Genomic DNA, 27,010 nt, shown 5'->3' on the forward strand with positions numbered 1-27,010 from the left:
AAACTTTTAAAAACAATTTCCTTTTCCTTATGAGTAGGCACACTATTTTGCCACACGTGGATCAAACTCTGACAACAGTGTAGGGTGGTGGTTTCTAGTGGTAATTTGATACTTAGTTGGCCCTTGGGAACATAGGAAACTGCCTTAAACCAAGTCAAACCACTGGTCCATCTAGCTCACTATTGCCTACACTGACTGGCAGCAACTCTCCAGAGTTTCAGCCAGGGAATCTTTCCCAGACCTGGAGATGCTGGGGATTAAACCTGAGACTTTCTGCAAGCAAAGCAGATGCTCTACCGCTAAGCCACATTTGCTTATGGATTTCTGAGTGACAAGACCCTACCTTTCTCAGCTCAGACGGCCAGTTTCCTCCTCTACACCTTATTAATAAGGCACTTAATATGGTGCCAGGCACCATACAGCTATGATGAATATTCAGACACACATAGGCACATCTGTTTCTACCCCCTCATCCACAAATCAAGTGTTCTTGCTCAGAAGCCTTCAAACATTCACATTTAGCAATTGGCAAGACAAAATGGCTTACACTTGGGTTACATGGGAGGGCTCTTGCGACACATAAAAAGGGACCCAAACTACCCATTCAGTTGCTAGAAGAAACCCAGAAGCATAAAGCCAGCTCAGAGGAAAGCAAAAGCAGCAAGGCAATTATTTTAGAAAAAAGGCTGATGGTACAGAGACGTTACTCTAATGCTGCAGCAGTGGAAGTCCTGGGCGTGAATACCGCCCTGCATGGCTACATCTATCAACACACAAAACCTGGGGCATCACAATTAGAGGCGGTGACTGCTTTCTTTCAAGAAAAATTAGCAAAACCATCCTAAGCCAAGACTGCAAAAGCAGCCATGACCAAGATGCTGTGCTCAAAGAGACGGGCATTTGGGTAAATAGAACAACTTTCTCTCTTTTTCAACCCTTGGGCAAGGTTTTGCTGCAATTTGCATAATACATCTGTATTTTAAATTACACCCAGCCTAGGGAAGCTGCTGGTATTTGCAAGTAGAGGGGGGGAAGAGACTCACAGAAATAGAATTAAGAGAATGATGCATATAGACAAGGGTGGCTATAGAAGAAATACAAATAGGATGCTAACTAGGGCATCCTTGCTAGATTTTGCCCTGTGCCTCAATGCAAACAGGTTGCATGAAAAACATTCATACAAAGGGAAAGTTTGTGTAAACACAAACATGGAGCATTCAAATAAGCTAACAGCCATTCCGAGTTAAAGAAAAACAATTTCCTTATGGTGGAACAGGGTTGGCAAATGGATCACGTGTCAATTTTATATTGTTTGGTTTAAAATGAAAATAAAAATCATGCCTCTCTAAGCAAGCTCTAATGACTTTGAACCTTTCAGGACATACCAAGATGCAGTTGGGACATCACACTCACACCATACATGTAAAGCACTCTCATGCCATTTTAAACAGTCATGGCTTTCCCCCAAAGCATTCTGGGAGCTGTAGTTTGTTAAGGGTGGTGGGAGTTGTTAGAAAACCCTTATTATCACAAAGCTACAACTTGCAGAGTTCCCTGTGAAGATGGAAAGTCTGTTAAACCATTCTGCGAGCTGTATAGCTCCCAGAATTATTTGAGGGAAGCCATGATGGATTAAAGTAGCATCATAGTTCTTTAAATGCATGGTGTGAATGTGGCCACAGTGAATCAGTTGAACTAACAGTCCACTATGTAAACAGATGAATTATTAAGTTGCATTGACTATGGCAAGAGTGAGCTGAAATAGGTTGCAGGGCCTAGTATGACGACACACGCATAGGAGCCTAGGAATCAGAGAGGTAGATCCTTGATTTTATTGGCCCCAACCAATTCAGCTTAAGGATGCTGCAAATCCTTCCTGTTTTACTGAATTCTAAGGAGTACTCAAGAGCACAAAAAGGAGACGAAATACTAAGACATCCTTTCCAGCCTGGGCCAAAAAGCTACCCACAGGAATCACCCACAATGAAGTGAACAATGAACATGTTGCACTGTTGACGCATATGGCACTTGACAGAGTTTCATAAGGAAAAAAAATACAGCCAATTTGACACTATTTTGCCAACACTATCAGCCTAACTGAAAACATAAATATCAGGCAAGAGCTTATTTTGCCTTCATGTACTCTAAAAATTAATGTGTATATACTGTATATTTTTAAATGAACTATTCGGTCAGACTCAAAAGCCTGCAACATCTTTAGTCTTTCTTCCCAATGCCATGTCTCCTACTTCCATCGGAGTCATACACCACTTGGAGCAAGCTTGCAGCAGAAGGAGAAAGCAGAAAGCCGACCCAAGGAAGGGGCAGGTTTGCCGCGTTGCCAGCTCCCGGGCTTTATTAATTATTCCTGGGCGACTGCGCCACGCTTTCATTCTGGAGAGTGGTGGCACGGATGGTGCAGATGACAAAGGAAGCCGCCAGTATGGATTTGACACCTACTGAAGTCTATCTTGTCAGCGCTGAGGCCGACAACAATTAGCAGCCTTAATCCCCTCTGAGCTGGGAAGCCATTACTCACCACTGAAAGCCTTATCAATCAATACCATCACAAAGAGCCGGGCAATTAATGAAGCTAAAGTCTTACTTCAGAACCCTTAATTCTCACTGTGTGGCTTTAAAATGGGAGGGTTTGTGATCGTTATAATTAACTGGCGGTATTCAGCCAGGAGTTAGTCAATGAAACTAATCTGGCTTGGAGATGACAAGAGGCGCAGTGTGGCAGTGTCACCTTTGTTGTCTGACCTCCTGATTCCCACTCAGTGATAGCAGATTAGCAGGAAAGGCTGACAGGCAAAGGTAATTAACAGCTGAGACCCTGACGAAGAAGTAAAGGCAGAGGATGTGTGGGGAAAGGGGGGCGGAGAGGAGAAAAGGCCCCGCAAGGATCCAAACCCACTGAAGCTGACGATCAGCAGATGAGCCTGCCTGGATTTGCTTTGTAGCTTCTTCTGCTCGCCCAGTTGGAAAGGGACCTATGCCTTGATCAAAATGGAAGGAAATGATTCCTGGATGACAGCAGAAAATGGGCTCAGGGGGTGCCTGGCAGCTCAGGCACTGCAAACAGTTCTAGCCTAACAGAGCAATTCATTTGTGAAGAAAGAGCCTTGGGCTCAGACAAGACTGGATGCTGTGCCCTCAGACCTAAAACACCTCCTTTCAAAATCCTGTATGTCTGTGGGTGGTTGAGCTCACTTCTGGGGAAAGGATTTTGCCTGCTTCACCTGTGACAGATACGTCGCCTCTACCCTTAGAGGGAGCTGGGAAACTGAGGTCAGATGCTGGTGCACCCCTGACAGTAAAAAAAAAAATCCCCACAAAGCCATATCGTTTCCAGCGGTTGCTGCTTCTTCCGTCCGACAAGTTCTGCCACCCCAGAAATATTCACCACTACAGATTCTAACCTCCACCATTAATGGGGCCACAAACAGGACCCACAAGAGCTGGTCTCTGATTACAACCAGTCACAGCTCTCTGAATCTTCGGCTTCTAGGAAATCCATGTGACCCTTCCCAGAACAGACCACCCATGGCAGGCTGGAACTTTAAATTCCCCACTAGCAGGTGATGAGCAAAGTAGTGTAGTTACATCACACTGAGTCTCTCTCTCTCTCTCTCTCTCTCTCTCTCTCTCTCTCTCTCTCCAGATTAATAACTGTTTAGCTCTTATTCATAAAATGGGGACAGAGGCTGCATACACTTGTTATTTTTAAAGTACAATGGTACCTCGGGTTACATACGCTTCAGGTTACAGACTCCGCTAACCCAGAAATAGTACCTCAGGTTAAGAACTTTGCTTCAGGATTAGAACAGAAATCGGGCGGCGGCGGTGCGGCAGCAGCAGGAGGCCCCATTAGCTAAAGTGGTGCTTCAGGTTAAGAACAGTTTCAGGTTAAGAACGGACCTCCGGAATGAATTAAGTACTTAACCTGAGGTACCACTGTATATTTAAAGCACATCCCCTCACCCCATAAAGAATCTTGGGAACTGTAGTTTTTTAAGGGGGCTGGTAATTGTAGCTCAGTGAGGGGTAAACTACAGCTCCCAGGATTCTTTGGAGGGAATGTGATTTTAATGTGTGGTGTGTACACAGCCACAGACTTGTAGTTTGTGCTACCCCCCCCCACCCTCCCGCCAAAACCCCTGGCATTAAAGTTCTTGCTTCCCATTTTGCTCAAAACGGTTTCAAACAATTAATAAAACTAAAGCATTTCTGGATATTGCCTCCCCCTCAAAAGGCATCATCTCTTTGGCTTCCTCAACCCACATGCAGGGTGGCATTCTAGCTCCTTGCCCACCCCCCACCCCGTCACCTTATTCTTCCTGGGGGCCAATTTCTTTTTAACACATTCCCTCCAACACTCCCCTCAGCCACCCATCCAGGCACAGCAAAAACTGCTTTGAACTCTGCATCGAATATGAGAGCTCCAAGAACTCAATTAACATCCATTTGATATCAATAAATATGTTAAGCAGCTTCCTGTTTCTGGAAGGCCCTGGCTGGCATGGACACGCACACACAAACGGGGACACACACACACAGGCTCTGCCGGCTGGTTCGGAGGCTGTGTGGCTTTCTTTCCTTTTGAGATGAAAGAGAATGAAATTGCAAGGAAAAAGCCATGCCACTCTAATCCCCGCTGGATGCGCACCCCTGGTTAGCTCTTGTGTTCTTCCGTCTCAAAGTCATGTTTCATATTGACAAGGAGAGGGAAAAAGTATCCCTCATCAAAAAGGTCGGGTAGTTCTTCCTGCTCAAGCTAAACTCTTTGGACCCAGCCTGGGGCCTTGAGGGCATCCTTAGCAAATCTGAAAACAGCACATCTCAGAGGCAAGTATCAGCTGTGTGGGAGAAAAGCAGGCAGACAGGCACAACACATATCAAAATACCGTTTTTCTCCCTTATTTGCATACATCACATTGGCCTGACTTGTTCCTTTAACATCCGCATGGGGTAGTGGTTAGAGTGTTGGATTAGGATCTGGGAGACCAGGGTTCATGGCCATGAAGATCACTGGGTGACCTTGGGCCAGTCCCTGCTTCAGCCTAGTCTACCTCACAGGGTTGTTACGGGGATTAAATAAGGAGGGGGAGAACCATGTATGCCACCTTGAGCTCCTTAGAGAAAAAGATAGGATACAAGTGCAATCAATCAATCAATCAATCAATCAATCAATCAATTCTCACAAAATATGAGCAGAAGGTATACAATGTTGCTGTTATTCTACAGACACCACCATTGGTTTGTTGCATTTTTCCAGGAGCAGAAAGTCAGCCGGTAGGGCCGGGGGTTGGCAGGTGATGTTGGCAGTAGAGAAGCGAGTTTGTGGCACAAGAGTGCTATTTAGCCATTGCTATTTATTTTGAGATGTATGTGGGTGGGTCATAAAGGTGCACTCTTCTTTGGGAATTACCCAAATGTGTGAAGGCTCTGTAATAGTGTGACAATCTGGAAGCACCTCAACACGTTCTGCAGACAACTCCAAACTGCAGACATTGAGTGTCAAGATTTCCCCATCTTTTTATCTTCTCTCTTGCCAACTCCTTGCTCTCCATTCTGCCTAATATCCAGTATGAAGAAGAGTTCCCGAAGACGCCAAAGCAGGGGTGTGGGACCTGTGCTGCTCTTCATGTTGCTGGACTCCAAATCCCATCGTCCCTGACAGCTGGGGCAGTGCTCGCTGGGGCTGATAGGAGATGGAGTCCAACATGTGGAGGGCCACAGGTTTCCCAATCCCTGCTCTAAAGCTTGCTTGCCAAAATATGACATTTCAGTTGGCCCTAAATAAAGGTTATAACCTCAGTATGGCTTTTCGATTTTGCTTCTGTCTTATTACTCTCACATCACAGCAACATCGCAGGAGCAAACCATGTGGTCAAAATACACTGGCAACACATTGGTCTTGAGTAAGACTTAGGCTGCATTCACACTATGCATTTAAAGCACTATATGATAACACTTCAAACAGTCACGGCATTTCCCAAAGAATTATGGGAGCTGCTGTTTGTTAAGGGTGCTGAGAGTTATTTCTCTTCACAGAACTACAATTCCCAAAATTACCTGTGAAGAGGGATTGACTGTTAAACCACTTCAGAACTGTAGCTCTGTGAAAGGAATAGGGGGTCTCTTAAAAACTCTCAACATCCTTAACAAGCAATCGCTCCTGGGATTCTTTGGGAGAAGCCATGACAGTTTAAAGTGGTATCACAGTGCCTTGAATGTATGGTGTGGGTGTGGCCTTACTTGGATGCAACCAATTTTCCATAGGGAAGGACCCTCAGAGGCCAACCTCTGGATCTTTGCCACATTAAAAATCCCCCAAGGTGCTTCATTATGGTGTTTTGCATGCAAAGCAGTCCCACCCCAGTAGTACCTGATGTGGTGGGGAAGAGCTGAGGACTCACCCTCTCATCACTAGCACCACTGCAGCTTACCTGGACAAAGGGCCGTGTGAACACACTCAGGGAAAACCCAGACTGGCTCAACCTGTGCATCCATACAGCACTAACCTCACCACTGCTGTCTCCGCCCTTCCACGCCACACACAGGCCAACAACGCCGCCGCCACTAGAAAGCCTGCACACTCCCTTGTTTTACACTTCACGCCTGCCCATTCTCCCTAAACGCTTCCCAATATAATCTCCTATTAAGCATCTCCAAGCCGATTCATCTCCAGGAGCCAGACAGGCGGAGAACTCCGAAGACAGCAAAGGGATTTTTTTCATTTTTCTTTTTGTTAAACAATCAAGTTATGCAGCAGCTAAAATCTAAATCAACGGAGAAGAAAAACTCTGCACTGCTTTTCATTATCAACCATATTTTGCTGGGGCAGATATTTGTATATAGCTTGCAAAGGAGAACCAAAAAAGAAAAGAAAAAAAGACTGCATTTGCAAAGAGGAACTGGAGCTGGAGCTGGAGAGGAGATCCGAGCATCAGGAAATCAATGTCAAAAATCCACTAAAGTCGCTTTTGACGGGCTAAGCAGCAAAGCAGCAGGAGGGAAGAATGAAGGGGGGCGGGCGGGGAACACTACATGGTAGAGAAAATGGGGGAAAGGAGGGAGGGAAGAGATGGCAGGAAGGGTGAGGCATCTTCTAATCTATAGCGTTTCGCAAATTGATTTCCCCTTTGGGTGGAGGGGGAAGGAGAGGGAAGCTGTTCCCATTATCCAGATTGGAGACTTCAGTGATTAACGCTCTATGCAGAAAGGACTAGCAATTTCAACCACAATAATGCATTCTCTACCTCTGTTTAAAACCTACCTTGCCTCTTTGCTCAAAGCATTGTGCTGCCTGATTAGAATGGCCTGTTTCGCCCTCTCTTAGCTCAAAACTCCCTTCACTGTTCCTCCCCTCTGCAAGAGGCATCACTTCCTCTTATCTAGTGCTCAGAACCAGGAGCCCTGAAGCACATGAAGCCTCAATGAAAGAGTGCCTCAAAGCATGTGCAGAGTACATTTCTTTCACCTTTGAGTAAACCATCCTCAGCACATACATACCCCTCCACAGATGGGAAGAGGAGGAAGGATCTGAAATCCAGTCTGCAGCCTCCCAGCAAATATTGTGACCCAGGCCACATTCATTTAAAGCACCACTTTAAACAGTCAAGGTTCACCCCCCCACCAAAAAAATCCTGAGAGCTGTAGTTTTTTAAGGATGCTGAGGGTTGTTAGGAGACCCTTGCTCCCCCCCCCCAGCTACATTTCCTGTCAAAGGAATTGGAATCTCCTAAAAACTCTCAGCACCCTTAACAAACTACAGCTCCCTTGATGCTTTGAAGAAAAGGTGGCCCTGGAATGTGAGGAATAAACTATTGCTTGTTTGGAACTGTTTGTTCTCTTCTTCCCCCACTGCAAGGTAGCAGCCACCTCTCTGGATGACAGTCAGCAGCCTCCAAAGGATGCACTCAGTTCCTGGAAGCTTCCAGGTTGTTCTCTGAACTGCGAACACAGCTATTCGCCCACCTTGGGACTACAAATGTGCTCACCTGCATGAAAAGCACCAAGCAGTGCTGTGTAGCCAGCCTTAATTGACTCACTCTCCTCTGCTCCAATTTAGATAATTGCTGTGTACAATGAAACCTCTGTTTAAAGGAAGCACTTTCTGAAAGGAACAGACACAGCGGAATAACAAAGCAGCTACTGCGACCTGCTCTGGTGCCAAAACAGTCTCCAAAACCCTCCGTGGAAAGAGGCTGGCTCATGGTTGACCTACAGCAGGGTCAGGGAGGGATCTGCTTCTCCAGGTGGCCCCAGCAACCAAACCCATAATGTCAAAGGAGAATGGAAGGCTTACGCGTGCAGCTGCTGGCATCACAGCAGTGAGCCATGCTCCTTACAGAGGCCACTAAGAATCACTCTCTTATTCCTTCCCTCCTGGGAGCTGCCACCACCTGTCCAGCTACTGGAGATTTAAGCAGTGGTGGCTGGTGCCCATTGGGACTGGCAGGTGGAAGGCAGGAAGGCCAACAGGCAGAGCCAACTAAACCCTGCAACCTGGCTGAGTTCTACAAAAGGCAATGATGAGACTAAGGAGAAGGAGGAAGCTGCCAGGCAGTGCCAAAGGCTGGTTGGAGGTAGGAGAGCAGGAAAGGAGAACGCTGGCTGAGGGCAGACTGTAGTTAGAGAATCAGTGCCCTGTTTGTCCTAATGGATCTGTCTGCACTGTGGGCCTGATCCTAGGATTTTGGGACCAACCACTGAGTCTTCTAACTGGCAAGAGCTGTGGGAGAACAAGGCCCTTGTGGGAACTCTCTCATTCTCTTAGGCAACCCCATGGGTCACAGGTGATCTTCCTGGGGCCCCATGTAACTTTCAGAAAAGGCAAGAGGGCAATCAGTCATATGTACACCCAAAGAGAACCAGGAACAGAAGTTATTCCTGATCAATTAACATTGGCAACACCACAAGACAGTGTAAGGTTGAGGGTTGGTCCTTGTTCTCTGTCTTTATTCACACTGATCTATGAACTGAGACGCAGAAGCTAAAAATCTGTCTTTTAACTCTCTGTGAGCACAACAACGCTCCCTAATATGTATCTGAAGATTGCGTTCCCTTAAAGCCAGGTTGGGGTTCAAACTTTCAGAAAGGAACACATAGCAGTAAATCACCTTTTGTAAAGCATGCAAAAATTCCCCATTCAGTACCTGACATTTTGGGTTATATCCAGCTAAAGTCTACTCAGAGGAGACTTGTGGAAATAAAGGAACCTAAGCTAGACATGTCCATTAATTCTGATGGGTCTACTCTGAGTAGAAGGAGCACTGGATAAAACCCTTTCAGTTAAAAGGACAAAGTGAGGAGAAAGACTGTCCCCACCTGGGACCTTAGAGCGAAGTTGCTGCTACTCAGAGGAAGCCAGTCTTCGCTAACCTGCCATAATAGCACAAGAACCCTGCTGGATCAGGTCACTGGCCCATATAACACAGCATTCTGTGCCCACAGTGGCCACCCAGATGCCTCAGTGGGAAGCCTGGAAGCAGGATCTGAGAATTGCATCACTCTCTCCACCTGTGGTTTTCAGCAACTGGTATTCAAAGCACTATAGAGCATAGCCAGTCCTCCAAACATTTTGGACTACAGGTCCCATCCACATGGCTTTTTGGTGGGGAAGTGAAGACCTTTGCTATTGGGACTCACAGATTCAAGGCAGGCAATCATTGAAATGAAAAGGAAATAAAGCCCAGGGCTTGATATGCTGCACTGTTCCCTGCCTGTGCTAGTAAAAAGCTTTCTCTTCCCGTCTGTGCCCCCCTGCCACTGCCTTGCTCCAACCAGGCCTCCCTCTGCTGCTTCACTAATTCCTACCTCCACCTCCTCCTGCTGGCTTCAAGGCGCCCGCCTTCAGCCGAGCTCCCGCTAAATAGCCCATTAAAGAGAAAAATATTCAGATGTGCATTTCACCATACTGGCACCCAGCAGCCGCTGACTTTGTTATTTAGCGGGGGAGCTTTGGATGGTGAAAGAACACATTTAGAAGCCTTAGGAAAAATAAAATTTCAATGAAGCATGGCAGCGGCGATGAGGCCTATTTGCGGGGGAAAGGACGGACTCTTTCCTGCGCTTGCTCTCGCTCCAGACTTTCTCTCGGGGTACAGCAAATGATATGGCATTTGGATTACTCCGTCTGAATTGAATTTTTAAACTGCCCCCTCGAGATACAATGCTGAGGAAAGACATTAGCCCGTCAAGCGGCAGGGGGAAAGAGAACAAAATCCGACGGCTAAAAATAAAATGAGAGCTTTAGCGGGAAGAGGAAGGCGGGGTGTCAGAGGCTGGCTGCGGACAGAAGCGGGCTGGCCGCATGAGCGACTGGGCCATTACCCAGGAGGCTTCGGCACTTGAGAAACGCCAAGCCCACATGGCTCCCCCTTTCTACTCCATGAAAACAGTCACACTTCAGGCAATTCTTAGCCCTGAACTGGGAATTCAGGCCCCTGAATCTTTACTTTCTTCCAGAAGTAGATGCTGAAGGTTCTATGGGCAGTACAAACAGTTCAGCTGCTCCCCGCTCTATCTCCAGGCAAAGAAGATGCTGGGTTTGCAACAGGAAATTCTCCTCTGCTTCCCCCAGTGGGAGACTATGGAAATAGGAAAGCCAGGGGGAAAGACCATGGCACCTGGTCTAACAGATTACATGACAAGATGGAAAGGGAGACTACTTTGTGGGCAATCTGCTACAAGGGTTGACGATCTGGAAAAACACACCAGTGCATAAAATGAGGGGTGATCAGATGAGAGACGTTGAGAAGAAAGGTGTCAAACCTTCTGCAGCTGACAAAGTGGAGTCACAGAAGTTGCTGAATGGCCCAACCTCTCTCTCTATTTTCATCCTTCAAACCTATCCAATAAGACTGAATTCATTCTCCCTTGCTGCCACTTAATCTCTGCCTAGTTCTCCATGACTCACTTGACCACCTGTGATGTCTTTCGCTACCTTTGCCATCACCTGCTCTTGGTTCCTCTAAGTAGGTTGCTTCTGTGCTCAAGACATCATCCAACACTCTTAGCACTGCATAAATGCCAACCCAGCTGTAGTTTACAGAAAGCACTTGAGTTTTAGTGGAAGGTGACAAGATAAAGTCTGCTAAAGTGCTTGGAGTTTCTAAAATATTATTTTGGGGTGGGGGGTGGGGATATCTTACAAAAAAGACCCATTAGCTCTTAGTTTGGCAAAAACCACCCTGACAGCTATTAGGTTGCTATATAGACAAACAAGACATCTGGTGTGCATGTGTGAATGAGAACAAGAGTAATGAGTAATGTTGGGAGCCAAAAGGGCTTTTCCACAGGAGCTCAGTAATAACTGTGAACACTCTGACCAGTTGGATGAATAACCACAAGCAGCTTTGAGAGAGAGAAAAATGGCCCTGTCTGATAGAATAGCAGGTAAACATACAAGGCAGCTTAAAGACTAACGTTCCATATGCACTCCTCTTCCCATGAATGCAGATGTCCATTTCCCCAATACATGCATGCACTGCATTTTTTCTGGAGTGAGCCCTCTGGATGTTCCTACTCTTCAAACATGAGGACAGCTATATTTTTTAATCGCAGCCTTCAGGTTTGCTTTCCTACAGCTACATCAGTGAAATGGGGTTTAGTATCTTGAATGCACTGCATGTTTGACAATTTGTTTTTAAATCTGATTGACATAAAACATTACTTTTCTATTTTTCCAATTGTGAGAAGTAGGGACTGAGAAGTGCAATAAAGGGAAGGGAAAGAGCCGAGCAGGGGGAAACAGGTGCACAAAAGGGGAGACAGTGGAGTAGCCTGGGCCACATCCTTCAAGGAGCTGAGTCATGGAACTCGAGGTGTGGGTGGTGTCTGGGATCCCTCCCCTCTCTCTGCAAAAAGTGTCCTTCCTCTGTGCCCCCGTGCTGGCTCCCCTCTACTTCAACCAGGTCAAAGGGCCACCCCCACCCTCACTCTTACCTCTGGGTTCCTCGGCCTGTTTGGCAAGCTTGCGCAGGGCGGCGGCAAAGCTGGAAGAGGGTGCGGACTGGACTGACAAAGTGCTGTTGGCTGCCGGGCTGCCACTGGGCACAAGGGAGGCATTGAGAGGAGATGGGGTCAGGGGGCTGACGGTGGCGGTAGTCCGGGTCGCTGTTGAAAGCATTCCTAGAGAAGGTGACTTTGGCTCATGGCTCATGCCTGAAACAATGAAAAGAAGAATTGATGTCACTGGGAGAGAAGGAGTCAAGTCACATCATCCCAGAGAGAGTCAAACCTGGCATTGGAATATAACAAGCAGGGCTGGGACAGAACCAGACAAGAGTGACGGGCTGGAGTACAGAGGAGAGGTGGCAATTATGGCTACCCCAGAGCACTCTGCATCTACCTACTAGGGGAAACGCCAAAGGCTTTACATGGGCAAAGTTTTGCAGTTGCGGAAGACAGAAGGTAGGTGGACAGAGAATTGAGGGCGTGGTGGAGCTGGACAGGAAATCCAAGGGTTATTTGTGCTGCTGTGTTTATACCCACATGACATCTAGGGTTACCTATTGTTTCCTACCCTGCACAGGAGAAAATGTGCTAAATTTTTGCAGTGGTAAAGCAGTGGTGGAAGGCTGCTCAAATAAACTATTAAATTAGCACATCTCTGTCTTTGCTTTATTGGAAGGGAGGGAAAGCTGGGAGATGAATGGAGCAGCACACCCTAAACCAGAGCTTTCCAAACTTTTCATATTTGTGACACACTCTTTAGACCTGCATCATTTTGCAACACACTAATTCAATTTCACTAGCAAACCAGAGATTAAATTAACCCCTTTCCAGGCCCAGGAGAAGCACGGGAAGTGTTTGTGCAACACACCCTACACACTGCAGCCAACACACTAACATGTTGCGACACACAGTTTGGAAAGCTCTGCCCTAAACCTTTGTTCTGGGGCTCAAATCAAAAGACACTCACTCACTCACCCATTCATTTGCAGGGCCAATTACAGGACCCTAACTCATGCTAGATCTGCTTCACACCTGCAGGCTAGCCATGTACCCAAAAATGCAGTATAAGCAAAGAGATCACTGGGGGAGGGGGGAGATATTCCCCTCTGGGACAAGGTGGAGCACAGCACCAGGGGCAATGAGAAACAACTCCACCCCAGCAGAAATTGTTGCAGCTGTTCTGCTCAACAAAGCACCTGTCTTTCGCCAGTCACAGGAATTCATTTTGTCTCCCCCCCCCCCCGACACACCTCATCATAATAGATCCATTGGTGTAGATCTGTGATAGGTAGCCTTCAGGCTTGTTTGTAGGATCTACTTTCTCTCTTTTCTAGATCTCTTGAGATCCACCAAGTAGAGCCCAGTACAAAAAGACTTGCCGTTTAAATTCAAGAATTCTGAGCCCAGGAATTTGTGCTGGAGTACTGGAAAAAACTGAACCCACAGTTCTTCCATGCACACACACACATCCACTCCTGGCCTTTTCTCCATTTCAGCAGTATAATTTAGGGCAGTGATGATGGGAGTCATTTTGCTGCAGCTATTGTTTAACAACTGGTAAGTCAGAAATCCTTGCATATTGTTCAGAGATCTATACAAAAAGATCCTAATTTTTCTCCTGTGCATTCCTGGTGTAGATTCATTACAAGCTAGGAACTATGTGGTCATCCCTTCGGATCCAGTTTGTCCAGGCTGCCCTCTAGAGGCTGTAAGAATAGAAATCCCACTAGCCCCAGTCAGCACAGATGTGACTACAACTCCCATCAGCCCCAGTCAAGCACAGGTGTGCCAGCTGGTGCTGATGGGAGTTGCAGTCCAAACATTCTGGAGGGCCCTGGCTTGGCGAAGGAGGATCTAGGCATATTCCAATTGAAAACACAGAGGGAAAATGTCAATCTCAGGTATGCACATAAATACATGGGCTTGAGGGCAGCACTGGTAGGCCAAGTGGAGCCCTCCTGCCTCCCACCCTAGACCAATTGACTGTTGTCTCATGGGTGACTAGGGTTCTGCAGACTTTCTCAGTAGAGAGAAAGGCTGTGCAGGGCAGGACTGAAGGGATAAGAAAAATCTCAGTGGCTACATCCCCTGAGAGAAAATGTCAAGAAGATGGAAGCTTGCAATATCTGCTTCTTCTGACAGCCACACTCTCTCCCTGGCTTGGACACAAAGAGCTCTCTCCCTTTACTCCACCCCGAACACACACACCTTTCTTTCTCTAAGGCAGATTAGTAAAAGAACCCAAGAAGAAAAAGGCTGAAGCTTAAAAAGAGCTGTTCACAGGATCTCAGCCAGAGGCAAGGCAGCCGCAAGTTGCCAGGAACAATCTGCCTGTGCGCACACAAAAAGCCCTGAACCATTTCAGATCGCCCCCCCCAAGAAATAGAAAAGGGGGAGGTGGGGAGAACCCAGAAGAAATAAATCAAAGGCCGCCACAGCACAGGCATCTGCAAGCATCCCCGTCTCCTACGAAGAAGAGCTGTGTTAAGGAAATCAAAGCACTGACACGGTCTGGGCCTGAGGGTAGCTCACGGTTTCCCCATCTGTTTACAGTGAATGGAAGGAAAAGTTAGAGTGAAGAGAGGCTGGCTTGAGGGTGCAGTTTCTGCAGGGCATTAAGGGGTTCAGAGAGCATGCTGGGCAGCTCAGGAAGCTTTGGTGTGGGACAGCATGCTGATGCCACCTAGCTAAGGTAGAAAGGAAGGAGGCAACGTGCCAAACCAGTAGGTGCCATATTGTGCATATGTGTTCAAGGGATTGTGCTGCCACGTGCTCTGAAACCATGATTTCCATGGTCTCTTGGGTAGACCAGTACACTTGCAGAGTCCAAGACACTGAGTTGGCACACCAGAGCCTTAAAAACAGACTAGAACTGTTTGGCTCTTGGGCCATTAGGCAAAATGAAGAGAAACTGCAAGTAAAAGAAATGACTCTATGTGCATCAATGCCCTGTGTATTCAAGTCTATGCACACATATCTGACATCTGGAGACCTAACTTGGTCCCCTCATTCCCTCCCTAGACAAACACTTTGACCAAAGGAATCTCAGAGGCGGGAGAGACACAAGAACTGTGAATACTGCTGGTGAAGGGGATCTTGCTGGAACTGAAGGAAACTACTGCGGCAGAGAAAAGATAGTAGTGGAGGCTGAAGTCAGGGCAGCTACGATGCTCCCATGCACTTAAAATTGCATCACATGACTTCAAAAATGAGTTCGTGCCATAGCATCTCAGCAGTCATTAAAATTCTTCCTAGACCTCATGAGCTGTAGTGAACAGGTTGGAGACACAGGCCACGCTGGTGAAATCGCAGGAGCCAGGGAGCTGCCCCAGCTAATGAAAGGGCATGAAGGCTTAAACTTTCTTCCTATTTTTGGTATCTTTTGGAAATGGAAGGAAATTGTGCAATATCAGCTAACAGAGACACATTTGCACAATTTATGGTTATTTGTGGTGATGATTTTTCTAAAGAATATGCAGGGGGGCACACACCGTCCTGGCTGGGCCTCTGATAGATCTGTTTTTAATACAGAACTGCCTTTGCATGGAAGCAGCTCCAACCTTCAATCAAATGGCAACTGCCTGCAGAAAACAAGCTGCTGTCTCTGGGCGCAGCAGCTGGTCAGGGATAAAGCAGCCTCACATGATCTGCAGCACCCATGTCTGCCTGTGCCCTATCCAAGCCTGCATTGATTCAGGAGGCGGACCCCCTTCCATGTCCTCTGCTCTGCCAAAGGCAGAGCGCAAATGGTAGATTATCGAGCGGACCCCTTTAGCCTACAAGGAGTCAGCAGGAATTAGCAGGAACTGGATGAATGCTCAGCTGAAGGGCTGCCTTACAAGAAAGCCATGCTGTCCCCCAACCTCTCCAGCGCTGAATGTGGGCTGTGACATCCCTGCCCTAGGACCATGCCTCTTGGGGAATGGACGAAGGAACAGAGAGAAAACCCTTCAGGCACTTGGAACTGTCTCAGGAAACACACACACACACACACACACACACACACACACACACACACCTTGCTACTAATGCCCTGAAATTGCTCCATCACTTCCACAGTTAAAAGGGGAGGAATCAGACCACGGGAAGCATTCTGAGAAAAGGCATAAAGAGAGTCCTGCAATGGCCACTCAGCCAGAATTGGTCCCTGTCAGCTGTGAAGCTAGGTGGGTGAGGGGAGGGGGGACAGAAGCACATGCGCCTTGCAAAGCTGTAAGAGTCCCTTAATTAGCAATTCTGTAATGAGTCTTCAAACCAGGTGATATCCCCACTCTCTGCAATCTTAAGTCAATTTTAAATGGGGTCAGGAGCAGTCACAACTGTCCATGGAAAATATACTGGCCTGGTCTGGCTTCCACCCCATATCCCAGTACAGTGCAGCTGGCTCCTCTCTCCTCCCAGCCCAAACCTCACCCAGGCAATCTCTCTAGATTTTAGGGTTTTCTCCCCTAAACCATCCCCGTTCCCTGACAAAGCCCATACCTACTGTATCCCCATATGCTGCTTCAGATCTGGGGCACCTAGAGGTGGGTGCTTGGGATCTCCTAGGCAGAACGTCTCTTCCTAGACTCCCGCTCTGGCACTATTCTACACGCAGTGCTCCCCCCTCCTGCCCCACGAGCCTTATGATGCTCTTCACCATCCCGGCACCAGAATGTCAGAGCCGCAGCAGGCTCCCGCCTTTGAAAAACAGGCACTGCTGATGTTGGGTCACTTAAAATAGAATTTCAAATGAGCAACTTCATTAGCATGGCTAAAATTAGCATCGCTCTTCAGCTTGTGTTGCAGGGTGAGGGGTGGGAGGGTCCCCCTGGCACGGGACTGTGACGCAGGGGAGGCAAACACAGGAGGAAGGTGGAGAGGACACAGGCAAAGGGACTCTCTTTCTCCTTACATCTAAAATATCACATCCCAAAGCAAATGAAGCAAATGCTCAGGACTTTTTTCTCACTGTGGATCAGCAATACAGCCAACACACTGGGTCACCGTGGGTTGGCCTTTCTTTCTTAATGTTCATATGGCAAAACAGCAACACAACTGCAAACTGTCCCTTCCCCAAAGGAGCTCATTTCCTGGAGTATTTCCAGGATACAGAAACATTCACAACCAAAGAGGCCTTTCACAGGAGCACTTTGGGAAGCACCCTAAGCTCAGAGGTAGAACCTCTGCCTTCTGTGCAGAAAGTCCCACGGTCAGTCTTGGGAATCTCAAGACCTGGCTGGGAAAACCTTGCCAGAGACCCAGGAGAGCAACTGCCAGTCGGTGTAGACAACACTGAGCTAGAAGGACCAGTGGTCTGACTCAGTATGAGGCAACTTCCAAAGTGAACAGAAAGGGAAATGTTCATTTCTTGGCAGTGGTGGCTGGTGCCCCTTTGGACTGGTAGGAGAGAAGGCAGGGAGCTCAACAGTAGGTGGCGCCTGAGCCAATGACAGGCAGAGTAATTCTAGTTTTGTCCTCCTCCTCCCTAATGAATTCTACAAGGGCAGCACTGAGGCTAAGGAGGAGGAGGCTGGTAGGCAGTGACACCCCATGGACTGGTTAGAAGTAAGAGATCAGGGAGGTGGGGGCTGCCTGAGCTTGGTGGGGCAGCACCCTATTCACCTTAATGAACCAGCCTCCACTGCTTCTTGTCAAACCTTCCTTTTGAAAATAGTCACATGAAGGTCATCAGACTGCAGACACTTGTTAACGAAGTTATGAATGTTGTTTTGCGACACTGTCCCAGCAGTGTTGGAAAGCATATACAGTATATCCACATTGCCTTTAAACTATTCACAGGCCATCTGCATGCCCTTACTATGCACTGTTTCCAGAATAGCAAAACCAAACCCTGTAGGTGTTGTTGTTGCTGTTGTTGTTTTTTACAGGTGCCAAGAGTTGTTAGGAAGTCTCTATTCCTCTTACAGAGCTACAATTCTCAGAATGGTTTAATAAGCAATCCTTTCCCACATGGAACTCTGGCTGGGCCTTGCTAGCTGGGCCCATTGGGACTTGTTGCCAAAGAAATTTGGAGGTCACTGGTTTGGCAAAAGCTGCAAAATGACTAGTGGCTTCCGGTATCCATCTCCCCCACTTCAGCCACTTAGGGCTTTGTGTAACCTGCAATTGCCATACAGCCACTGCATTGCCCATTAGGCACGGAACTCAACATCTTGACAATCACACCTTTCATCTTGTCGCTTTTATTCAAGCTCCTAGGCTTCCAGACTGGTTTCTAGGCCTCAAGATTTGCAAGTTTCCCAATATAACGCTTGGGAAAACCTTAGATGTCATAGAAGATGTCTGAGCAGGATTTCCTCTGTTCAGTGTGTGTATGAGATTCAGGGTCCTGGACAGCCTCCCCCTTTTTCCTGCGATGAACAGGAGTGCACAGATTATGCAAAATAAGCAAACCTATGAAGAAATGCTTGACTTGCGTTAACTTGGCCGTGTCAGCTTTCTGTGGTTCCAAGAACTGATTTTACAAGCTCCTGTAGGCTATACACAAGCTGTGTCTTCCATGCTGTGGATGTTCTTCTGTCTACACTGCAGGGTTGTTCTTTATCTGCAGCCACATGGGCAGGGAGCTTTAGCAATGTGGTTTGTGCTGAGATGGCAAATTCTGAAAGGAGCCATCTGATTCCACCCAAAGTATGCCCACGTTAAAAGAAAACAAAACACCCCCACCCCCAGATGACCAGATCCTCTGGCCCAGAGGTGCTTTCATTTCAGGCAGGAGATGAGGGGCACTGCAGTTGGTTGATAGAAGAGCCAGAGTGGCAGAGAGGCCATGCTCTCCAGACAGAGATGATGTATCTATCTGGATGGAGATCGCTGAGAGGCAGCCACCTGACCAGGCCTGTCAGTGGGAAAGGAGGGGGCACTTCAGTGTCAATTAAACTTTGCTGCGACCACCTTCGCCCTCCCTTTACCCACCCCACAACCCTGGGAGACACTGAACTTGATCTTGGCCTCTTCTGTTCTGCCCTCATTATACAAGCATCTATTAAATCAGGCGCTCTCAGCCACTGACAGGGCTCTTGCCTACACGATCAGGCTCATGTAAATTAATTCCAGTAACAGCTGGGAATAAAAGCTGTGCATGCAGGTCAGTGATAGAAAGAGCTAGTGTGCACGTGGGCAGAGACTCTCTTACTTTGTTGCCAGACAAGGAAAGCAGGGGTGTGTGTCTGGGAACAGAGTCGGTTCCTATACAACTCTTTGGAGATTGTTCTAGCTCCCCAAAATCATTGTCTTGTGTAAAACAACCACTGACTATTATCTTTGCAACCAGGCTTTAGCTGCAACCTTTTTTTGGGGGGGGGGAATCTACTTAAAAAACACAAAAATACTAGAGTATATAAGCATGTATGCATTTGAGCATGTACAGATTGCCCTTCACTCTCCTCTGAGTAACCACAATCGGCACCCTCCCCACCCCCTCTGCTTTTAAATACACTGCTGGGACTATAAAGAAGAGCATCCGGGGCAAAGGGCAAGACTTTCAAGCCTGCTTTGAATTCAGCCCTCTGCCCTCATCCAATCCTTTGCCGAGCAATCAGAGCACAGGTCAGGTCAACAGCAGTGTCTGAATTCAAACTTAAGACATCAAGCATTTTATCTAAATGGATAATTAAGAAGACTAAACAGCTTATGAAAACTGTGCTGCCTGTTTTGCTATGTGTTGGGCAGTCGGGGAGAAACCTCATGCTCCTGGTTACAATAATCCAGGGCCAGCCAGGATAAGATGCACCACTCCTCTAGATCAAAGTACGGCGCCATTGTAGCAATCTCCCAAGCTGCTGTCCCCAGCAAACTGACCCTGGGATTTCCTGCTTAGTGCAAGTTTGCTGTCCATCTTTAAAATGGAGATAAGACCTTGCAAAAAAACAACCTTTCAGACAACTTTAAGGAGAACCAAGTCTACATATTTCTGAGCCCTTCTCTCTCCCCTGCTCTGTCTCCCACTTTCCTAAAACCTATGGGCAGCCAGTTCTCCTATTCAAAGAGACCAATCTGTTGAGTTATGTCTCCCTTAGCACACAACCACCATCCTAGGATAAATTGTTCTGATGGCAACGCAAGTATCTCCCGAAAATGTGTATAAAAAGCAAGCTTATTCTACTCCATTAAATATGGTATCTGTGTCCCCCTCCCCAACCCCCCTCCCATAAACGGCTCAAGAAGCATTACTTATCAGTGCTCTGCTGGCCTCCTGCGGATTCCGTAATTACCGCTGCCTTTCATCTCCAGCGCTTTGCAGACACCAGGCTCTGGGCCTGCTACTTTGGTGCTCTGTAATTACTAGTTAATAGCTCAGATGAATTTTCTGCAGGTCCCTGTTCAAGCGCCAAATCCAGCCCGCCTTTTCCCCTTGACAACCCCCTTTGGGATAATTATACCTTGGAAAGCAGAGCTCAGCAGGACCCCCCCAATTCAGCTGCAGGCCCGAATCCCCTAATCACCCCTTCTTGGTAATTTTTCATTACTGGAGAAAGAAATGTTTGTGAACAAATACAGGACGCCCCTGCGCCACGGGCACCAGGGGTCTCTCCCTCTCTCGTCCCTGTGAAGACATGTCTCCAGTGTTCCCCAGGAACAAGCTTGCCCTCAGGGGGACTCAGAGCGGATTCCCAATGCCCCAGACACTCTCTCTGCATGCTCAGACACTCTCTCTGCATGCTCATATGCGCACAGAGATACAGCAGCTCACGCTGAGAGCAGCTCATGAGGCTCAGCTGATCCCCGTGGCCTGAGACACCTCATAATGCACTCATTCTCTCCACTGCTGCCAACATGTTCCCCAGCTTGGACGCGGAAATGGCATTCAGCCCAAGGAGGGCAACAGAAAGCAAAGTGTGATGCAACCTCTTTTTGCAAAAGGTTGAATCATCAACTGGAGGACAAGTTGGAGGGAGAGAGCTTTAGAAGGGCAAGGGGAGCCTGCAGCACTTTTTTGGGGGAGAGGGAGCCCTTACATGAACACCAAAACCTAAAACTGCTCAGAAATGTCTTATTTGGTCAGGGTTAAATAACAGCTTCTACCTTGGGGACTGTAGTTTAATAGACGAATGGAGAATTCGCTGGTAGAAAAAAACCCTCAACCCTTGTATAGGACTACAATTCCCAGGATGGGCACCATGTGACAGTCAAGCAGGTTGAAACACAGTTCTAAAATATGTAGTATAAAAACGCTGGAGGCAGTGGGAATTACTTACTCCTTGAGAGTGCCATGGCCCCACTCCAGGCTCCCTCCAGAATCCCCAGATATAGGGATGTACTGTGTGATAAAAGCATCCAGGAAGGGAGTGCGGGGGAGATCAAAATGCAGTGTGGAAGGATAAGGCTATCAATGATTATCAGTCACAAAGGCTATGTTGTACTCCACTTGCAAGCCTTGTTTCTGCAGATAAACATGCATAGGACTGAGCCGCATGCAGTGAAAATTCTGTAGCACTCACTCATATCACTGGCATCTCATTCCCTTCCTATTTACTAGTCACGGTGGCTATATTCCCTCTCCACTGTCAGAGGTGATATGCCTCTGAATATCAGCTTCTCGGAATCACAGGTGAAGGGAGCATTGTTGTGTTCAGGTCCTGTTTGCAGGTTTACCACAAGCATCTGGTTGGCCACTGTGAGAACAGGATGCTGGATCAGATGGGCTGTTGGCCAGATCCAGCAGGGCTCTTCTTATATTCTTAACACTCATCTTTTTTCTCAGCTAAATATATTTTCATTCAAAAGGGAATCCTTTATTTTTTACCTATTGTCTTCAAAATTTTCAGAAATCCTCAAATCTCAAGCATCTGTCCTGATTTTGGTGATATCAGGAGTTTCTTAATATGGGAAAATGTTTCTCACAGCAGCTCTTAAACAGAGTGGCTCTCTATGCAATTCCCCGAGTCTATTTACAAGTCAAGCAAAAGTTTCTAAAATAGCTCACTTTCCATCAGGATATGGAGTGAGTCCCTGCCTCAGGCAAGAGCCTCTGCTCAAAGCACTAAAGATATGTCCACCCAAGACCACATCAAGTCACACCTATGCTTTTCCACGAAACCCTGTTGGGGGGGGGGGGGAGCTAGAAACCAGTTTGTCTGCTTTGTTCCCCCCCATCCACAATTTATCCTTAGACCAAGAGGTGTCAAAACCAGCTCTCAGGCAATGGCGCTACATTTGCCAACTGAAATTCCTCTTTTTCTGTACTGTGCGCTTGTTAAACTGCTGCTGCACTCCACCCCAGAAACAGCTGCACCCAAGAAGGTAAAGAGAGTGAGTAGCCTGCTGAACTAGGTGCTGCTTCTTTTTCATTTCAGAAAATCAAGCGGGACCCATTCTCTCCCCTGCAGGTATCCGAAGGATCCAGAACAAAGCCCTTTCATCAGATAAACTATCTATCTCAGAAGTCCTCCAGGTGCAAAAATTGAAGCTGTCACGGTGTGTAAGTAAAAACATGTTATGAGATGCCCATGGAAATGGAGGGGGAAAGCACAGTTGAGAATCCAGGAAAAGGGAGGAAAGGTGAACAAACAGAAACAGTGGGATGTGTCAGACACAGATTGGCAAAGTGGGGAGAAGGGATCTGCAGGTCTATATCCGGGCAATAACATTTGGGGCATGGCTTCTAAAGCTTTTTATTTTTAAAAGGCTTAAGATACTAGCTCTCAATTGCTGAAAATGAAACAGCAATTTCTGCTAAAGATATAGCTATCAGGTGAAACACACAGTAGGGTGGGCAGCAGATAGAATTTTGTTGGTTATCCAGACTTCCTCACTGCCCCCTCCCCATTTTTCTCTTGCCCCCATTATTTCTTCCCTTCCCCAATATTGTTCTATGATTCTTCCCTGCCTACTGCTTCATAAGATTCACCCGATGCATAAAAAAGTTTTGAGAAATATCCTTTTTTGGCAAATAAAATCACAGAAAGCTTCTAATTTATGCCACTGGCACTTAACAATGTTCACTGCTATAGTTGTGATTTCATTTTAAATGTACCATTTTAGACTTTCCTGGGGTGAAGTTTGTTTGTTTTTTAAAATGCCCATAACAGACCTTAGAATTCTGCTGGGTAGGACATAGGTGGAGAATTGTATTTCATGAAGGTCCCAGATGTTGACCATCTTTCCTTGAAGGTAAACACTCCATTTTGTAGCACAGCTGAGTTCTCAATCTATAAAGTGTGTGTGTGTGTGTGTGTGTGTGTGTGTGTGTGTGTGTGTCCATGTCCCCAGAGCCTAATTCACCAATCCCCAAATCTGGCCTAGGAAACTAAGGGTTGTATTCAACTAAGATATACTCATGAATGAACCTACGTTTGGTGTGTCCATTGACCGTAAAAGGTCTACTCTGGGTAGGGCTCATGTTTGGGAACCAAGACAGAAGTGTTTGCACTAGCTGAGCCACTTTGCGCTTTGTTCTCTATCTGTCACAGACAGGGACAGAAGCCCAGACGAAGATTTAAGTGTAACTCAAAAAGCTTGCCTCCTTTCACACCACTTAAGAATCTGATTCTAATAAAAGGCATCCACTTACCTAGTTTTTGCTCTCACTTGTTCTCTGGGACCAGCAGAACACCACCCCTCTCCCTGCCCCCGCCTCTTCCCTGTTGCACATCCTTTCCATCAGCCAAGGACCAGCTTTGTGGGAGGCCTTCCCTGCTGTTTGAACGCCAGCCTGCCAATTTCCATTCTTTCTGCTGCTAGCCTGGCCTTCTTTCTCCCCCACCCTCTCAACCAAATAACAGAAGCTCTTTCCCCTGCAGCGTTATCTCAAGCAGGAACAGCACTTAGCTGCTTGAGGCTGCAGGGCTAGCTCCCCCTCCTTTCCTCCCTTCCTCTGATCCAGCATGCACAAGCCCAGCCCCTCTCAAGGAACAGAATTCAATTAATCTGCCAGAGAGACACCCACCTCCAAAAAGGCAGTGTGGTGAGAGTGCTCTGTGGGCTAATCGAATCATGCCCATTCAATTAAGCCACCCAGGAAGAATGCATGGAGATCAGCTGAGGCTGTGGGGACTGAGAGTTAGGCAAAGCTTTTTAAAGAGCAAGAGCGAGCAGGAGTGTGTGTTTTATAGAGACGCAGCCGTTTTACAACTATGATCCCAAGGCAGTGAATAATTCATAAAAAGAGAGAGAGGGTAGAGATGGAGCCTAACACTCACCCACCTGCAAGTTCTGCACACAACCAATCCTCAGCACAGAGGAGCCAGGATTACTTAATGGGCAGAGAAAAAGCACTCTGCACATCCTCAGAGGTACTTTCTTTCATATTCTGCTTCACACTTTCCAGAAATAATCAGAGTTCTACCTTGGGATTCATTTGCATTAGGATATTATGGCTGGTTTATCACTGGAAGAGTGTCTAACCAAAGCAGGGTTGGGCCAACAGGAGTTTAGTTTGGCTTACCCATGGAAAATCCACATTTTAAGCATAACAGGAGTTGAGATGGTCCTGATAGTTATGGGCTTTTGGAGCTAATCCTGTCCTCTCAGGCAGAAGGATGTGGCCAGTATGGCTCTCTCTCTCTCCCCCCCCCCCCGCCCCTTGCTTCATACAACAGAATATGGGACAGACACTTCTCAGCAAAGCATCATAGAGTTTATCCATCCTGAAAGGGAGGCAGGAACCATACAGAAACAGGACTCCCATCACACCCGAGCTGGATGTAGGAGTAAATAGGTGCCAGAGACTCCACCTAGATATAATTCTTTAAAAATGTATAGGCACCTTGGACTCAGTACAAGAGAGATACATCATTGCTTCTTTCATGGTGCTTGGTGCACAAGCTTCTGAGTTACACAGAACTCTTCAACAACTAGAATAATAAATATTGATGGTAATAATAATAATTCAAATAAGCTACAAATTCAAATAGCAATGCAATGTCTTCACAGTATCTTAAACCACCAGACCTCCAGAGACCACAAAGCCAGCAAATCCCACAACCCTACCACAGGCAGGATTGTCTAAATTCACCCCCAAACAGTTCACACTTGCACTGTGTTCCCGATCACTGGGAGCTGCAAGTATAGAGCTAGCAAGGACATAGCCACTGCAACCACCCCTACCACTCCAAAGTGCCAGCAAAGCAGCTGCCTCATGGCTTCAGTTAAGTAGTGACATACACTAAGATAAAATATATATACAGCCTTACGAGTTTTAAAGCAATAAATATTTTTTAGATTTACCAGACATTGGACTGATGGGAGGCATCTTTCCTTTCTGCCTTCCAGGTCTGTCTTCCGAGAGACCTGGAAGTCATGCCTGAGTGTCTGGTTACAGTCCAGGATGGAGGCTTTGACCTGGGCTGCCCTCCAGCCATCTGCGAGGGGCATCAGAAGTGACAGCCAAAACCTTCCCTTGTGACTCCCAGATGCTCCTGCAGGTCAAAAGGCAGCTGTAGCTGGCTGGGCAGGAGGCAGCTTTGCCAAACGGGAAGGGAACAAGCCGTGGATTGCTCAGCCTAGCTGATTTCTCACTTCAAACAGGCCTGCACAACTTGTGACATACTAAGACAGTGTTCCTCGTATTCCTTTATTTATGTTCATTAAAAAAAAACGCTTGGGGAAGCCCTGCCCAAACCACTCACGAAACAGAAGCAGAGCATTCAGAGATTCATGCGGCCAATTGTGCAAGATCTTGTCAAATAAAAAAATTAAGTGTGCAGACTGCAGCAGCAACAGATGGGCACATGTGAAGGAGCATCTCCTCTGCTAGTTTGGGTAAGGCAATCAGCAGGCAAGGCACTGCTTAAGAGCATAAGTAGAGTCCTGCTAGCTCAGGCCAAAGGACCATCTAGTAGTGCAGCATCCTGTTCTCACAACAGCCAACCACATGCCCTAAATGGAATGCCCAGACACAGGATCTGACTGTCACAGAAACTCTCCCCACTTGTGATTCCCAGCAACATGTATTCAGAGGCAATTATATGTGGCCCTCAGAGGTCCACGGTGTGTGGCTTGTGATAAGGATTTCTCATTGCTTCATACTTTTATTGTGGTGGTTTTATGGTTTGCTGAATATTCGTTAATTTTGTAGTTGTATTTTATTTATTTATTTCAATGTATTTATATTTTAGGTATGTATGCATCCTGTCCTAGGATATTACAAGTGAGAGGTGGGTAAGAAATACAAGAAACAAGAAAACAAACAAACCCGAAAGCCATACACATGTCTCTTCTCAAATCGGGGTGGGATAAGGTGGCAGGTCACCCTGCCAAATTCAATGGGGGTGAGAGAGGGGGAAAGTGCTGGGTTAGGGGGCTCTGCGTTCACCCAGGTCTTAACTTGCAAGGGAAGGAAGGTTCCATCTGCCTTTGGGTTCCTGCCCACCCCCACAGTGGACTTTAGTTCTACTTCAAAGTGTTCTATTCCCCCCACCCCAACACAATGAAGGCAAATGCAACCACCCACCTGACACATACGGATATCTCCTAAGAGTTCAACAATCCTATTTTTGACACCTCTTTGGAACAACCAATGCCAGGTAGGGAAATCGACAAGTATCCAGTAGGCCACACTAGGATGCTGGTGGGTTTTAGTTGACTAAATGGGTTGCAGCAGGTTGCTGGGGCAACTCACTTTTGCCCTGACTGGCTTGTTCTAACAAAAGGTCTGTCCAGATGCAGCTCTTTATCAGTGGAATAAGAACATTCTACAGTCTTGCAAAAGTTGTTTGGCTAGGACCTTAGAGCAGTGTTATCCAGCAAGTCCAGGTCTATCGTACTCCACTTGCAAAGCATGAAGAGGAGCTGAGCTGCCTCTTACTGCACTGTGCCCTGACCTAGCAAGCACAGCTAGTTAGGGAAAGGTTATTCTGCTCCAGTGATTCTTTTTTCCTATGCAAAGTTCCACCTGGGTAATGATTCTGAAAGGAAGAGACGGGCATGGTACCAAAAACACGTCCAATATCTGCAGTCCACAATGCCTGTTGAGCAGTTAGCACCCTACAAGTGTTGATGACTGTGGGGCTACAAGGGGTTTTAGCACTGTGTCTTAGTCTGCTCTCTGGAGGCGCCCTAAGAGGTACTCCACGGTTCTCTCTCATGAGCCAATTATGTT

At 47.0% G+C, this 27,010-nt stretch overlaps 1 protein-coding gene across 11 annotated transcripts in view; it reads right to left on the reverse strand.

The window, feature by feature from the left end:
• GSE1 (Gse1 coiled-coil protein) overlaps positions 1 to 27,010 on the reverse strand; it is a 428,548-nt gene that overhangs the window by 41,168 nt on the left and 360,370 nt on the right. For 6 of the 11 annotated variants that reach the window (XM_083626201.1, XM_083626194.1, XM_083626198.1 and 3 more), the window contains one exon: positions 11,956 to 12,174. The exons of 2 other annotated variants lie outside the window; for them this stretch is intronic. In XM_083626201.1, coding sequence (XP_083482327.1) covers positions 11,956 to 12,172 — 217 coding nt within the window. In that variant the 5' untranslated portion in view covers positions 12,173 to 12,174. Of the gene's footprint in view, positions 1 to 11,955; positions 12,175 to 16,449; positions 16,568 to 23,482; positions 23,504 to 27,010 lie in introns of those variants that run through there. 3 more of the 11 variants (XM_083626195.1, XM_083626202.1, XM_083626204.1) reach the window with 3 other exon arrangements.

The sequence above is a fragment of the Podarcis filfolensis genome (genome assembly GCF_964270895.1).
Source record: "Podarcis filfolensis genome assembly, chromosome: 8".
In the NCBI taxonomy this organism is placed as follows: Eukaryota; Metazoa; Chordata; class Lepidosauria; order Squamata; family Lacertidae; genus Podarcis; species Podarcis filfolensis.